Genomic DNA, 15,438 nt, shown 5'->3' on the forward strand with positions numbered 1-15,438 from the left:
CCCTTCCTCACTGAGCATGCACCATAAAAAAGAAGGACACGGTGACTTCGAGTGGAGACGAGGCTGGCGGGAACCAATGGGAACAAGGGTGATGGAGCCAACTTTTAAAAAAATACTGATAACTGTTGCTCGAAATGTGTCCGTATTTTCTGTGTGTTAACGGAGGGGTGCTAGCTTTGGGCACCTACCACCTAGCACCCAACTCTGCGCAGATTTGGGATAAGAGCAAGTATCTCGACTCTGTGTGATTTTTGGCTCTCTGCACACCGGGTGAAGAACCCATATTTGGGACAACAACATGGTGGTCGGTCTATCTGAAATGACCTATCCAGGGGTCACCTTTGTTCCGATAAGGTATTTCTCTGCATTATGCTTTTTGTTCTTGAAGCAGCAGACTACCTTTGTGAGTAGAAGGAATTAATGAGATCACTAAGCTGCCTGCTGAATTCCTCACGGATGTGTTAGCTACAGATAATACTTCTCATCCTGACACTCTAATAGGAACACTAAACATCTTTAATAGAAAAACTGCTGGAGTAAGAGAAGCCAAAGCGGAGAGCTCTCCATTCTCTTCAGTTCAGCAGCTTTACGATGCGTGGTACTGCAATCTGCCTTCCCCTTTCAGTTTTCGTGACCTTTGCTGATGTGGTGCTGGTGTGTCGGGGAATCCCCCTGCATGTTTGACAATACACATTATTTGATTCCTAGCTATTTTGTAATTCTTTGTGGCACCTGCTTCAGACTTGGGTAGAAAAGGGCTAGAGGTAGAAGATTGGTAAAAGGCTCCAGAAGGTGAAAAGTAACTAGCTCTTGGAAGGCTAGAAACAAATTTATTTCATTCGTTCAGCATGTAACGTGTCACTGATACCTTAATTCATGTGACGTTTGATCCTTTTTTCCACAGTTGCTACTCTCCTGCTTAATTCCAGCTGTGGTCCCTGCAAGTAGTCAGAGCCTGAAGCCAGAACCACACCAGGCTACGGCATCCAAGGCAGTAGTGTTTTTAGCAGCAGTAGCCCCTGAGGGGTCAGGCTTGCAACAGGTTCTGAAGATAAAACTTAGAAAGTTTATCTGCTTTTCTCAGCGTACCACTCCTGCTTGCTTTTGCTTGGTGACAGCTTTTTGTGAAGTCACACCCATCTCTGTGCAGTTCTTATACCTGATAAGTCGTTGAGAGACCTCCTTTTTTACCTAAGAGTAGCTGCAGTTTTAAAAATTGAATGTGCTAGCCATTGAGTGTTAACCATTTCCTTATGCATTTCAAGCAATGTTGCAGCAATACCAAGGACTGTGTTGCTTCGGAATAGCTTAAAACAGTTGGATGGGCTTTCAGAGTGAGCTACACGTTTCAGAGTATCTGTGTGCTCACAGGTAGCACTTTGGGAGCACTGCGCCCTGCTAATGAGTAACTCGCAGCTTGTGGTGGTAAGACTTCAAACACCTGCCAAAGAAGAAATACTTTGCATACTTGTTTTACCTTGGTCTGGACTTTTGGGGCGTAGAGTTTATAGTTGCTGTGTATTTGCTGGACAGTATCAATTGCCTCCTGCATAAATTAATCAATCTACTGATTTACTGACTTGTAGTACGCATTTGGCACATTACACTTCGGCAATGGGACTAATATAAAGTAGTAAATAGCAAGCCTCACCCATGTCATCTGGGAACAATACGATTTTAAAGTGAAGCTTTATTGTTACAGGCAGCTGTCTGAAAATGAACAAGAGTTCTTCCTTCTGAATGAGTGGGGTTGGATAGGCTCAGTAGTCTAAGAATAAATCACACAAGCATGGTGATAGGAAAACCCATTTCTAATTTTTTTTTTTTTTTTTTTTTAAAGTGCTGGCATCAAGTAAGCTAATGTCTTGCAATGGTAATTATATTTTAAGAAGGCACATCTTGCTTTTTTATTGTTTTTAACGGTTCTTAGTATTTCTTACAAGCTGTATTTTAGCTGAGATTCCCTTGCCAGCAGAGTGAAAGCTTACAGGGTGAGGGGGCCATGTTGTTTCTTTAGATTGGCAGCTCTTTGTGGAAGGAGATGTCACTCTGTTTCCGGTAGTTCTGACTCTAACTGTAACAACAAAATCAGTATGTACGCAGACGTGAAGATCTCTCCTTTGCTGCCTGTCATGCAAGACAAAACATAATACTGCAAAAGTATTGCAAGAAGTTTCAAAGTTTTTCCCAGTATGTCCTTTGCCAGGTTAAACGCCTACTGTCTTTGGTCTGGTTGGTCAGACTTGTGTTTTTAATACCATTTAAAAATGTTAATGAGGTTACTGGCTCCTGGGGCTCCTGTCGTTGGGTCATTATTTGCTGCTGCTCCCAGCTGGGAGCTGTCTTGCCTCCTGCAGAGAACTGGGGCTGAGTAAACTTACTTTCTGAATCCTGTATAAACGTATGGAGTGAAGACCAAGCATGGGACATCTGCTTCCTTCAGAAACCTGTTAAATGTCATTTCAGAGCTAGTGACCTGGAAACCCTGAAAAAGAAACTTTACTTCTGTTCTTCTAAGAACCTCTGTTCTCTTCTTAAAAAGCACCAAAATAAAACAAGAAGCCTGCCCTCCCTCCCCCTAACAAAACCATACTCCCCAAATCTTGAAGCCAACACCCAAAAGGTTAGAGATGAAAAATGGAAAAACCTGAAATGTTGTCCTTGGAGAGAATAATATTCCTTCCAAAATAAAGTGTTTAGAGGCATGAAGATTTCTATGAGAACACCCAGGGACCAGAATGAAAGAACATCTGTCCCTTATTCAGTACCACCGATCTCCCGCCCCAAACAAGAGTCCCGGTCCTTGGGGGTTGATGTGCAAACGGAGCAGGCTTACCGGGGTGGGGGAAGGCATCTGCTCTCGCCAGGGTGGTGACCAGAGCAGTTGCCTCAAACGATGGTTCCACGTTGTCTTGTTTTTAGCTTTGTTTTTTAATGTGGTTAACTGGAGGCAAGGAAGTGAAATAGGATTACACCTACATAATATGATGAAGGAAAAGAGAGAGCGTGAAGGAAATGCAAGGGCGCCAGGTGTGTGCTGAAGGTAAATAGGAGTTAGAGGGCAAGGAAGGGAAGGCACGAGGAGCAAATGGTTGGTACCTGGGAATTCCGCCTGCACGCCCTGCGGTGCTGGGCCTGAGCCCCTGGTGCAGCAAAGGCATCCGAACCCTTCGTGCACTGAAGGCATCCGGTTTTGTTGACTGCTCTGTTGGCACCGGGAGCCTGAAAAGGATAAAATTACCTATTTTCTTGAAATGCCTTATAGGTAGCTAGCGTCTGTAAGGCGCAGGGCCTTTTCCTGTTCGAAAATTAGACCTTCTGAAGCTGGTCCCTGTAGAGCAGAATATCTCAGTGCTGGCACACAAAATTGCAGCCCGGTTAGATTTGAAAGTTCAGGTAAATAAAATGTCCTGGAATGTGCAAACTGCTTAAGCAATGCGCTGCGTTTCCTTTTGAATGCAAAGAATAAAGAAAGCCTTGTCTTTCCTAACGTTTTGGCACTTTAATTACATTGGCGTATTTAAAAGCTCCGAGGTCTGATTTCAGTAAGCGAGTTGAGCAGTGCTGTTAGGAACCCCACAGTGCGTCTGTAACGGTGGTCTGTGTTCGGGCACAGCAGTGTTCGTTTAGCGTCTCATAGTGATGATTTTTACCAATACATCCTTTAAATCAGAACTCGCCCAGTAAAACGTCAGAGCTCTGTACAGTCTGGAAACCACACCTCTGCTAAACCAAGTACAACCAGAAGAACGATGCTTCCTGCAGGAACAAACAACAGCGTAAATCACTTTTAAATTCTAATAACAGCAAAGTGAGTTATCAGAAAAATACTTGGACAAAGAAAGATGCGTTTATATAACAGTGGTTTAGAAAAGTAGCCAGAAAATTATCAACAAGTTTGTTTCAACAGTTTCAGTCTGTCTGATTCTGTTCTGTGTACTTATTAATGACGTGTTATTGAGAGGTCTCTTTTTCCCCCCGCCCTGCAATTTCTTTTCCTGTGCTTTGGCTGGCAGCGCCTCACAAATACTATATTGGCTTCCGATACGTCCATCCTCTGACAGAAGAAGCAATTGAAGAGATGGAGAAAGACGGCATCGAAAGGGCTATCGCTTTCACGCAGTACCCACAGTACAGTTGTTCTACCACAGGTGAGCGTCTGTGCAGGAGCGGAGCACAGACAGAGGCGAACGTAGGCACGTGTCTGCGAGCCTGAGGGAGTGTGCAGAGTGTCACTGCGAGCTGTCCTGTCTTCCTTAAAGTGCCCCTTCCTGTTGGCCTCATTGCCACCTCGAGGTCGTCTGTGTTTCCTACCATTCTGAATTTTAAGTAGAAACTTTCAAACTAAGGATAGCTTTGTGTTACCATTGTTATTGTGAGATAACATGAACTGAAGGTTCAGGAACATGAGTGAGTAAGCTTTCTTCATGGAAACTAGAACAATAATTGTTCTTCAGTTAAAGAATGGTTTAGTAAATTGTTCTTGGCTTGCACATTGTATGAACTCTGATATAATTGTTCCCATTTGAGGCTCTTGGGTCTGATTTAGAGTTGCATTTTAAGTACGTAGCATTTTAAAATATTATAATAGCCTGCTGCAAAACTTTTCATCTGACAGGTTGTTAATGCCTTGGCTGAATTTACGTTCTTAATTCTCTGCATTTCAGGAAGCAGTTTAAATGCCATCTATCGCTACTACAATAAAAAAAGGGAGAAGCCAAAGATGAAGTGGAGTGTAATTGACCGCTGGCCCACACATCCCCTTCTTATTCAGGTACAGAATTGTATGAGCGCCTTTGAAGTTTGCGGTCAGAATGAGAGGTGTGAACTGAGCAGGTCTGATATGTTGTCAAATTGGCCTTCCCTGGGGTTTTCTTAGATTGCTTGATGTAGGAGAAACTTGGTGTCTTTGCGTTGCCAGCTGACTTTAAAACAACAAAGAACTAAGTAAATACAGATGTTTATTGAGTTTCCTTTTCAGAAATATTTCCTACCAGTAAAAACACAGCATAATGTTAAGCAACAGAAACATTCTGAGGAGACACTTCACTTAGATCAAGTCTTAGCTTCTAACAAACCTTACAAGATTTCTAGCTGTAGAATGTACTAAAAGAAGATGAACCTATTTGCTGATTTAGGCTGTGTTTATATTTTTCCTTAAAAAAACGCCAAACAAAAACTTGAGAAGAATAAAAGGAATCTTTCAATTTGAGGGTACATTTTAGTTACAGTAATGAAATGTGTCTTGTCTACTATGTATGGAATTACAGGAGAAGGACGGTTATCTCATGCCAGATGTTTTGGCATGATAATGTACAAAAGTGACCACCGTGCACATCTTGTTTGAAAAGCATAGTCATATTTTCATAACGGTGTTGGCTGGAAGGAACCTCTAGAGGTTGTTAGTCCAAATTGCTGCTCAGAGCAGGTCTATGGTCGACACACGTACCGATCACGGCTGTTTGTCAGATTCTCATCCGTCAGCAAAGAAGTAATTCTAGGCACAGCCCTGGCTGGGGCATGAGCAATTAAGGGAAACCTTCTTGCTCCTTCCTTTTCAGAGAAAGTGGCATTTTTGTCTTTGTTGGGCAGCTTCTCCTCTAGTTTTGGTTTTGCAATTTTTGTGGTGTGCTGGACAGATGATGAGAATGACTGAAGGAAGGCAGAGTGGAACTGCCCACACTGTGTGACGTTCCTCTGACAAGCTGCCCAAGCGTGATGCTGTCCTGGAACGTGCTGTTGTTATTATGCACTCCTCGTGCCTTCAATATGTATCCTCCTTGCCTTCAATGAAAGACCTCAGCAGAGTTTGGGAACCTTTCATATCTTCAGAGAACCTGCAAAATGGTTTCCGTTAGACAGAGTACCTACACTCACCCTTTTCTTGCCTTTTTTTTTTTTAATAAGCTCACCTATGTGCATTTCCTTAAGCCTGGGGAGGCTGTAATTGAAAGGGCTGGCTCAACCCCTGATTATAAAGTTGAAGTGGAAATTCAAATTTTTTAACATTCTGATCTATTTTTCACTGTAAAATATCTAAGAGAGAAGACCGTGCAGACAAGAGTTGTTTCGTGCTCCTCCAGCAGCGGTGGCAGCTTCTTTTCCCTCTGTATGGTCCCTCCGCCTAGCTGTGTGTCTGCAGCGTTACGGCGCTCGGTTCACCGCTGGCGGAGGGAGTGAAGGCGCAGAGGCATTTCCCTACCTTTTTTGTGTGGTGCTAAGAACGTTTCAGGTGCTGATGGACATAGGCGTCCATCTCTCCCATGTTCTCTCGTCGGCTGAGCTCACGGTGGAGGTCCCTGAATACAGTTGAATACAGTTATCTCAGACTCGCTTCAGCAGCCCGCTGGCGGACACCTTTCGCAGAGCAGGCTCCTTTCCAGCGCCATGTGTATGTACTCTCGTTTAGTCTAAGTATAATGGGGCTGCTGAGAGAGGATGGTTGTGCTCTGCCCACTCACCATTTCTCTTTTCCCCCGGCACTAGCAGCTGCACACGTGTGCCCTCCAAGGCCAGGGAACCGTGCTTCAGAGGCCGTAGAGGAGAGTTGGGTTGAATTGGTTACGTTCTTTCAGTTTGTCACCAGCATCTTAAAACCGTTGGGATGATCAGTGGGGGCCTTTGGTGTGCTGGGACTGGGCACTGTGTGGTACTTGACAGTGTGTAATATGTGCCGTCTCTCGCTATTGCCCCACGCATACCGAAAGGGAATTCTGAAGTTCTTAAGGCAACGTGGAACATTAAAGCTGCCTGGCTCGGGTCATTTGAGAGCACATAATGCCTCTCAGTGTTTCTGATTCAGGTCGTTGTTTTGGTTTTTTTTCTGAACAGTGCTTCGCTGATCACATACAGAAGGAACTGAACCTGTTTCCACCTGACAAGAGGAAAGATGTCATCATCCTCTTCTCAGCTCACTCGCTGCCCATGTCCGTGAGTTACCTCGGGTCGCTTCTGTCATTGTTAGACCAGAGTCGCACTGGGCTGAATGGAAGGGTGTGCAGCTCGCACGCCTGAGAGGCAGGGCCACAGTTGTGGAAGTGCCAGGCAAATACAAAAGAGAAATATGAAGGCAAGTTAGTGACTTGCAGGTGGAAGCCTGGTGCAGAGCTGAAGGCGAGACGTGAGCTGTGGTTACTCTCCTGCACACTTACTCAGATCTCTGCTCTTGGCTGCCATTGAAGACGGGGCACTGGCTTAGGTCGGGCTCAAATGGCTGCTTTCATGGCCTCGCGAACTTGCCAGCTCAAACCCGGATGGCAATGGAGGGGGAATATTTGGTTATTTTCTCGCCTCTAGAAGGCAGTAATAAGCTTTCCCTGAAGGAGTGAAAGTAAAATCTTTGCAAGGTTGCAGTAATGACTTGACCCTCTGTCAGCAACCAGCAACTGCAGTGAAATGGCTCTCAGAGCATTTTTCAAAAATGTAGTGTTTTTACCAAAATGTAACCATATCTATATACAATGATAGAAGAATTTATCTTTTATCATGGGAAGGAGGAGGAGTAAATGTTCTGGTAAAGCAGCTTCATCATGGGTTTTGCTGGGCAAGAATGCAGATTTCTCCCCTGTTTCTCATGAGCCAGGCACTTGATACGGCCTGTCCTGGGCACAGCCACATCATGTGCAGCATGCTCACCTTCCCCAGTCTTTAGGTGGTCTTTGCCCAAACATGTTCACTGGAAGAAAAAGGTCTGATGTTTCTGTGTTGAAGGTAGTGAACCGTGGTGATCCGTATCCTCAAGAAGTGGGAGCTACTGTCCACAGAGTCATGGAGAAGCTGAACTACTCCAACCCTTACAGGCTTGTGTGGCAGTCCAAGGTATGTGCTCAGGGAAGCTGTAAAGCTCTTCGAGTGATGGAGTTTATGATCTTCCAACTTAAGATCATAACCTCGGTGCCTTTTTCCTATTTTCAGCGAGTATTTCTGCTAGAACAGAATCCCAAACCTTTACTCAAATTCAGTCTTTCCAGATAATGCTCTTTACCCACAGTTTCTCACCTTTTTTGTATGTTGCATCATTTAAAAGTAGATTTTTGATGCATCCGTTAGAAAACCTATGTTCTCATAACAACTAGTTTGGCTTTTGTCTTCCTCTGTTAGAAGGAAGAATTGAGCACTTGCTAGATTTTTAAGGTGTTGCTTTTTGAGGATCTCTGAGCAATTTTTCCAAAGTCATCACTGTGAAATAGGCATTCTTAATACGAGTGTAATCCAAACGGGCTTCATTACTCTTGATGAAGACTGCTTGCACTACTTTGTACTTACTGTTACTACTGCAAATAGCAAGGAACATAACTTTTACAGAATTTTGGAGTACAAGTAACCTTATGGCTCGGGGCATTACACTTATCATGCCATTGTTATCTTGTTCTTAAAGTTGTGTATTGTGGTACATCAGCACCACATACTTCATGGATAGTAAGGGATAAAGACAGTTTGCTATGTCCAGAACACTGACTTCTTTAAAAGCCTGTGCAGTAGTGGTCAGGGATTTATTGAACTGACAACAGTAGACCTTTATTTAAATTTTCATTTACTTTAGTGAGAGTCTCATTTAGGCCAGCTCAGGTTCTGTTTCTTTGGGACTTAAATGGCAGGAGAGCATGTCTTCATAAAAATTTAATGGAGAAAGTGAGGGGTACGGTCAAAAGCAGGGAAATACAAATAACTGGCTCCATCTTAAACGTAATCTGGTCTCTGTTGTCCTGCTTAAGAAAACTTGGGTATTCTTTGTAATTGATTTTTTAAATTATTTTTTTAATTCTTCCCACCCTGCTTCTTACAGGTTGGACCAATGCCTTGGCTTGGTCCACAGACAGATGAGACCATTAAAGGGCTGTGCGAAAGAGGAAAGAAGAACATGTTGTTGGTCCCAATAGCATTTACAAGTGACCACATTGAAACACTGTATGAACTGGATATTGAGTACGCCCAAGTTTTAGCGAATGAGGTAAACGTTTTATAGTTTTTTATAACTGTTTGGATAGCAGTGCTCCAAAATTGCTTTTCCTATTTTGAAATTTGCTTTGTAGTGCTTTTTACAATATGATTTGGGGCAAATTTAATTTTTCTGTAAATTGAAAATTAATCTGAACTGGCTTAACTCAAATGAATTTTTAGCAACACAAAACAGGTGGGAATTTGTCTTTCTAGATTTAACTCTTTAAGCCACTACTATCCTTACTAAAAAAGAATAATTGTATTTTTGGCAGCAAAGTGAAATTTTGCATCATAGTTATTTTTCACATTTTGAAAAAAAACATGATATTGCATTAATTCTGTCATTTTGGGGCAACTTCTGAATGAAGTAGAAAGGAAGATTTTGAAGGCTAACTCGTGAAGGATCTAGCAGACTTAACTTCTTTTGTCCTCATTTTTGATTCAGTGTGGAGTTGAAAATATCAGAAGAGCAGAGTCTCTTAATGGAAATCCACTGTTCTCCAAGGTATCTTCTTTGTTGCAATAGTTGTAAAAGTTTGCAGTTGTGTGTTTCCTACTAGATTATGGATGTCGTCTTGTAGTTTTAAAGTGTTTTGACTTTAAGAGCAAAATGGAAACCCTGTACCACAGGTATACCACAGGGTGTTTTCTTTTACCGCAGTTTGTGTGTGTGTGTGTGTTTTTTTAAACTTCGGAAGTTTGGTTTGACAAAAAAGAAAAACAGTTTTGTATTCATTTGTAGTAAACTTACAATTAAATATTTCTCTTAAGATATTATGCCAAGGCAGTTTTAAAGCAGGATTTTCCCCTGCAGTAAAAGGGGGTGGGGGTCTGATGGATACACAATTTGGCAATCTCAGTAGTCAGTGTGATACATGTTAAAGCATTTTTTTATTTTATGTGGATAGGTTTTCTCACTTCTGATTTTTAATTTACTGTCTTTCAGGCTCTGGCAGACTTGGTCTGTTCACATATCCAGTCGAATGAAATCTGCTCTAGGCAGTTAACCCTCTGCTGTCCGCTCTGTGTAAATCCCGTCTGCAGGGAGACAAAAGCCTTCTTCACTGACCAGCAGCCGTGATGGGAGTTCGAGGAGAGCACTGCTGGATCATGCAGCAAAATTGCCCTGGGGAAGCAGTGCAAAGGAAAGAAACTGCTTGACCAGACTCTTCTCTTACATACTTACAGGCTGGTAGTCTGTGATGCTAACCTCATGTAACAGTGAGGAGAACTTGATTTTTTATTTTTTTTCTTATGTTTTCTTTCAGAAGAGTTTGTAGAAAGTAGGGAAGTAAGGGCGTTTATTCTGTGATGTGGAAAGATCTTATTTCATCTGATTCTGATTGGACTTGGCATGAGCCCACAAGTATGCACTGAAAAACTTAAAAAACTTTTCTACAAGTTAGCTTCTATTTCCTATGCAGGGATTTATTTGTATGCAGTTTTGTCTTGAGTGCATTAATTTCAGCTTTCCAGGTAAGGCATACAATTATTTGTTTGGTTTATGCCTGAGGTACAGTATAACCAGCGTAGTCACTGATTGTCTCTTCTGAGAGTGATTTTTCAGATGGGTTTTGAAGATCAAGTGACTTCTAATGCTTTTTAAATAATGTGTATATTTTTTTTAGAACATAAAGATAAGGCTTTGTTTTGTTTTGTTTTTTTTTTCCTCCTGCTGGAAACTTCCAGTAAAAGCTTAGCTGGGATAGTAGAATGCACAAGAATTGTTTACATTTTCTAGAAAAAACACTCATCACCTGCAGGAAAGCCTCTGCATTTGAAGAGCATAAAATGAAAGGAATAAGCCTGCTTGGGTGACGCTGAGGAACATGCTCAGTTGAAACAAACGGTGCATGTTTCAAATCTAGCAGCCATCAGCAGCATGTATTGAAACACGTTGGTTTATCTTTTAAGCAAAATGGCTTTTTAAAATTATTATTAAAAAGGGCTTTCTCTGTTTGGCTAAGTACATTTAGGAAGTCAGGCTTGCTCTCCAGAAGGTTTATAGATCTGCTCTGTGCTTTCTACTGTGCCACAGTGCTGTGGTTTTTGCGGAATACCTATGGACTTCCACGGGTACAATCGATCTAGCTTAATTGATGTTGTTATTTAAAACTAAGATGATAAGTCAGGAGTAATTTACATTGCAGATGCCTGAGAGCAGGCAGCCCTGCAGGCTGATGGCTGCGTGCTTATGCTTACCTTTGTCAAAAGCTGAACTTCGTCTGTTAGATTTTTGGCGCTGACCGGGGGCCAGGAGCACACACTCGTAACGCAGCTAAACTTCGTGCTTGTTTTGGCAGGCGTTCCGGTGCATCAGGATCCACTCCTAAGTATTGGTGGTTCTGTAGAGTGAAAAACCTTTTTTGGGCAGTATTCCCTCACTGTTAGCACCAGGACTGGTGTCCAGGTTAGTCTTGGGATAGCAGGGGGTTTTCTGAAAGGCTGGTCACCACACAGCGTGCCTGAGCTTGGCACTTGAAGTAGTTCAGGGCAGAAGTACCGCAGCACCTCAGTCAGCGGTCCTCTCGCACGGGGACCTCTCCTCCCCGGTGGGACAAAGGAGGAGCAAAGCTGTGACAGTGTTCTGTGGGACTGAGCCATATGTGTGTTAGTCTAGCTGTCAACTTCATGGGTATAAATGTTTACTTTATGTAATTAGCACTGAAATGCCAGTACTTTGGCAATGCAGGTTGTTTTCTGTAAATTGACGATTGAGCTAATCGTGGTGTTTGAGAAGCAGATGCCGTGCTCCTCAGACAGTTTTATTTGCTTATGTAATTAGGAGGCATGAACAGTTTGGACCTCTGATCTTTCAAGGGTTGTTTAAAAAGAAAATAGGCCTCTTGGTATAACAGGGGTTTATCTTGTTCTATTTTACATTGAAATAATTAAATATGGGATACAAAAGAATTGAATGGATGCTGTGTGGATCAGCCGGTGGGCCGAGCACTGCCATGGAGCGATGTAAATCCTACTGTACAGCCTCGCTAGCGCCTGTGGCCTAACCCATCTTGAGAGTTGCTTGACGTGTCTCCACTGCCATACGGCAGCTTCTGAGTGTGATTGTGGTGAGACAGACTTAAATTCCTTCAGTGCCAGAACCTCCTACATTTACTGCTGTCCCTCGTAGCTTTAGCAGAACGAAGTCTTCCTCAGCGTACCTTCGTCCTTCCTCCTTTGTACCCATGCCTGTACTCAGCAGCAGGGAGCCAGAAGCCAGGGCAGGTCTGCAGGTGCCAATTACATGAGACCAGGGTCCCTGTCCAGGGCTTTGACTTCCAAAACCTTGCTGTATTTTTAGTGCTCTCTGACTAGCAGAGGTATATGGTTTTCAAACAGTGGGAGAATCTATAGGACAATTTTTCTCCTTTTGTGGACATGAGCAGAGACCGGGCTATTGCGTGTCTTTTGTTGAATGGGACCGGTAGCGTGATGGCAAGACGCTACCTAGCAAAAAGCTGTATCCCTCCAGGACCTTTGGTTGCCTTCAAGTCTTTCAGTTCTCCTTTGAGACTGCCCTCTTGTCCATCTTGGCATGGAGAATACCTGAATTCCCACAGTGCCCGTCAGCGCTGCAGGGAGTTCACTGCATATGTCCGTTTCTTGCCCTGTTCTTGGTCTCTGCTCGCTGACTTGGCAGGAAAAAGGAACACAAAGCTGATTCCTGCCCTTGCTCAGGTGGAGTAGGTGGTTATCACCTGTGTGTGGAAGGGTGACATTTTCATGGAGAAGCTTTGAATCAATGTCAAAAGAGTAAAAATGTCTGAAATATGTGTGGGAAGGGAACACTGGCCTTATCTCTCCTTGGACAAAGAACTTCTTTTCTCTGTTCCCATTTCTCTGCTTGACACTTAATGGGTCAGTGGATGACAGCCGGTTTTGTAAAATCTTCCTACTTGTACCTCTTTCCTACCAGCTGAAGGGTATATTGACCTTGAAATCCAGGTTGTGACCAGCACATTTAGAAGTGTGGCTGGAAGTGAAGCTGGAAACTGAAGGTTAACTTTATATGAACATTGTGATGCTACAAATATAGATTGGCTTTTTATTTCCATACTGGAGAGAGTGCTGAAAATATTAGCTGGTTGTAATTATGAGGCATTATGTTTGTCCCTGGTTATAAAAGGTATTTAAAATTCACTTTTTAGGATGCTAACCACAAGTGAGATAATTACTAAGCCTATTGCTGCTATTAGACCATAATTTAGAAATCACTTAATTTTCTAGCTTTTAGCAGATGGATTTTGTCTCATAGAGTTACAGAGTCATTGAGGTTGGAAAAGACCTTTAAGATCAAGTCCAACCATCAACCCTACACCATCAAGCCCACTAAACCATGTCCTGAAGTGCCATGTCTACACAACACCTCCAGTGATGGTGACTATACCACCTCCCTGGGCAGCCTGTTCCAAAATCAATGTTGCCCCAGCCCCCTCAACTTTCTTCTTAAATCCTTCTTCATTTTGCTGAACAGATCATGTAATATCACTCTGTCCTGCTATTTAACAACATAATTTTGTCCTCGTGCAGCCTGTTGAAAAACTATGAGCAAGTTAGCTAGCTGCTCTGCTTAGTATTTTTAATAGGAATCAAGATGACTGAGACTGGTAACAGTGGGAATTCTGCTGCCATTGAAATATCCTAATCCTGGGGTTTTTGTTTGGGAGCATTTCTGACCATACTAACTAAGAGTAGCATTCATCTGACCTTACTTTAGATGCTTCCGACCTAGATGTCGACACCTGAGCTGGTCTCCTAGGTACTATTGATGGTCAAAAGGTGTGTTTTAATAGGTGATTCTGAGCAGTGATTCATCTCCTCTCAAAGCAGATGTCCCCAGCGGGTCGGATGAGTTTCACTCCGCCGCTGCCTGTGGCCATGCAGGGAGCGTGGTGCCCTAGCCCAGCGGTGGTCGGCTACGTTGCGCGTGTCTAACGTGAGGAGAGATGAATGCCATCCACTTACGTGCCTTCTTCTTCAGCACTCTGCCAGTGATGTGTAGCTGCTGCATTTGGGAGGTTGCAGTCTTGACCCCACAGTTACGCATTCAGTTTGTCCCTCTGGCAGATTTTAAACATTTGGTGCTACTAACTCAGGACCCCGTCTCGTCAGATCCTGAGCCCTTTCTGCTCTGGATGAATCGATTTGAGCATATGGAAGTGTCAGCATCTGGGAGACTCTAGTCCTCGGGCAATAACCTAGTTCGATTCTCTTCATTATCAGTTACACTTCTTTTGCAGTACTTTTATTTCATTTGCCAAGCGTTTATCATTTACATGTGCCCTGACAAAAAGCAACATGTTGGAAGTGAGCTTGAGTGATGCAGCGTTGTAGCTGAAGACTTTGTCGGTAGGAGCCGAGTCCCGAGGCTGGACTTGAGCAGTGGGGGGGCTTCGGGGACGGAGCGGAGCCGCTGCTCAGCCTGCCGCCTGCTAATGCTGGGGTGCGTCTGCAGCGCCGCGAACAGGCAGCTGCACGGCCGAGGCTGCACCTCGGAGCAGCAGTGAGAGCTGGGGCGCGAAATCTTCACAGCAGCACTCCCCGCGCTGCGGAGCTCTGGCCTGAGGACACTGATTGAAAAGTAGAGTTCAGGAAGGGGCCCTTGGCACCCTGAGGACAGTAAAGTGGGAAGTAAAGGTGTTTGCAAATGGAATGTTTTGAAGAATTTGCTGTTCTCCTGATTTAACTCTCTGCAATTTTGCTTTTTTCCTTTTTTTTTTTTTTTTTAAGTTTTTCTCTTTTGGAGTCTATAAAATCTCCCTTATTACTGGCTGCATTTTAGAAAATGTGATAGCTTCCAAAAGCGGTGCTGTAATACTAAAAGGTGTGTGGCCGGTGTCTGTGAGCTCACCTCCTGGAGAAGAGAGTGTTACAGTTGAGTTCAGGGGGGCCGGGGTTTTCCTAGGAATATCTAAAAGCTCACTTTATTTTCCCTTTCTACCACAACCAGAGAGCTGGAAGTCAATATGAAGTGTAAGATGCAAGAGAGAGAAATTAATTTTATTTTTTTAATGCCAGATGTGTACAAATACTTGCTTTTAGTCTAACATACCTATTTCAAGTTGAACAAGGACTTCCATTTAATGTAACACAATTTGTTTAATCTTACTGTGTATTATTTGGCATAAAGATGGAATTTCAATTAAATTTTTGGAAGAAATAACTGAGCTGTGTGTCTTCAGTAAGAGCCCTTTACAGTGGTATTTGTTGTCCCCTCGGTTGCTTTCCTTTGCACCAGAAAGCAAAAGCATTTGGGCAGGTACTGGGCAGCGTTTCGATTCGGATCGGTAGCGAACTGTGAATTCCCCCCGACAGAGAGTTGATCCACTTTGTGCACCGGTTTCACAAGCGGTTCAAACTCCGGGCTCCCCTGGAGGAGGCACTCCAGACGTGCACCAGGCGCTCCCGCTGCCAGCAGCTCTCGGCCAAAGCCCGCTTCGGCTGCTCGGTCCCAAGAGCCAGGCCCGGGGTTCCCTGCGGCAGGTCCTGCGCGCC

At 43.5% G+C, this 15,438-nt stretch overlaps 1 protein-coding gene across 1 annotated transcript in view; it reads left to right on the plus strand.

The window, feature by feature from the left end:
* FECH (ferrochelatase) overlaps positions 1-10,021 on the plus strand; it is a gene marked incomplete at its 5' end in the record, with an annotated part of 14,697 nt that extends 4,676 nt beyond the window's left edge. The window contains 7 exons of the mRNA XM_010292034.1: positions 4,017-4,151; positions 4,668-4,774; positions 6,832-6,930; positions 7,711-7,818; positions 8,786-8,950; positions 9,386-9,445; positions 9,887-10,021. Coding sequence (XP_010290336.1) covers positions 4,017-4,151; positions 4,668-4,774; positions 6,832-6,930; positions 7,711-7,818; positions 8,786-8,950; positions 9,386-9,445; positions 9,887-10,021 — 809 coding nt within the window. The remainder of the gene's footprint in view (positions 1-4,016; positions 4,152-4,667; positions 4,775-6,831; positions 6,931-7,710; positions 7,819-8,785; positions 8,951-9,385; positions 9,446-9,886) is intronic.
* Positions 10,022-15,438: the final 5,417 nt, after the last annotated feature.

This window comes from Phaethon lepturus, unplaced genomic scaffold (genome assembly GCF_000687285.1).
Source record: "Phaethon lepturus isolate BGI_N335 unplaced genomic scaffold, ASM68728v1 scaffold52837, whole genome shotgun sequence".
Lineage (NCBI taxonomy): Eukaryota > Metazoa > Chordata > Aves > Phaethontiformes > Phaethontidae > Phaethon > Phaethon lepturus.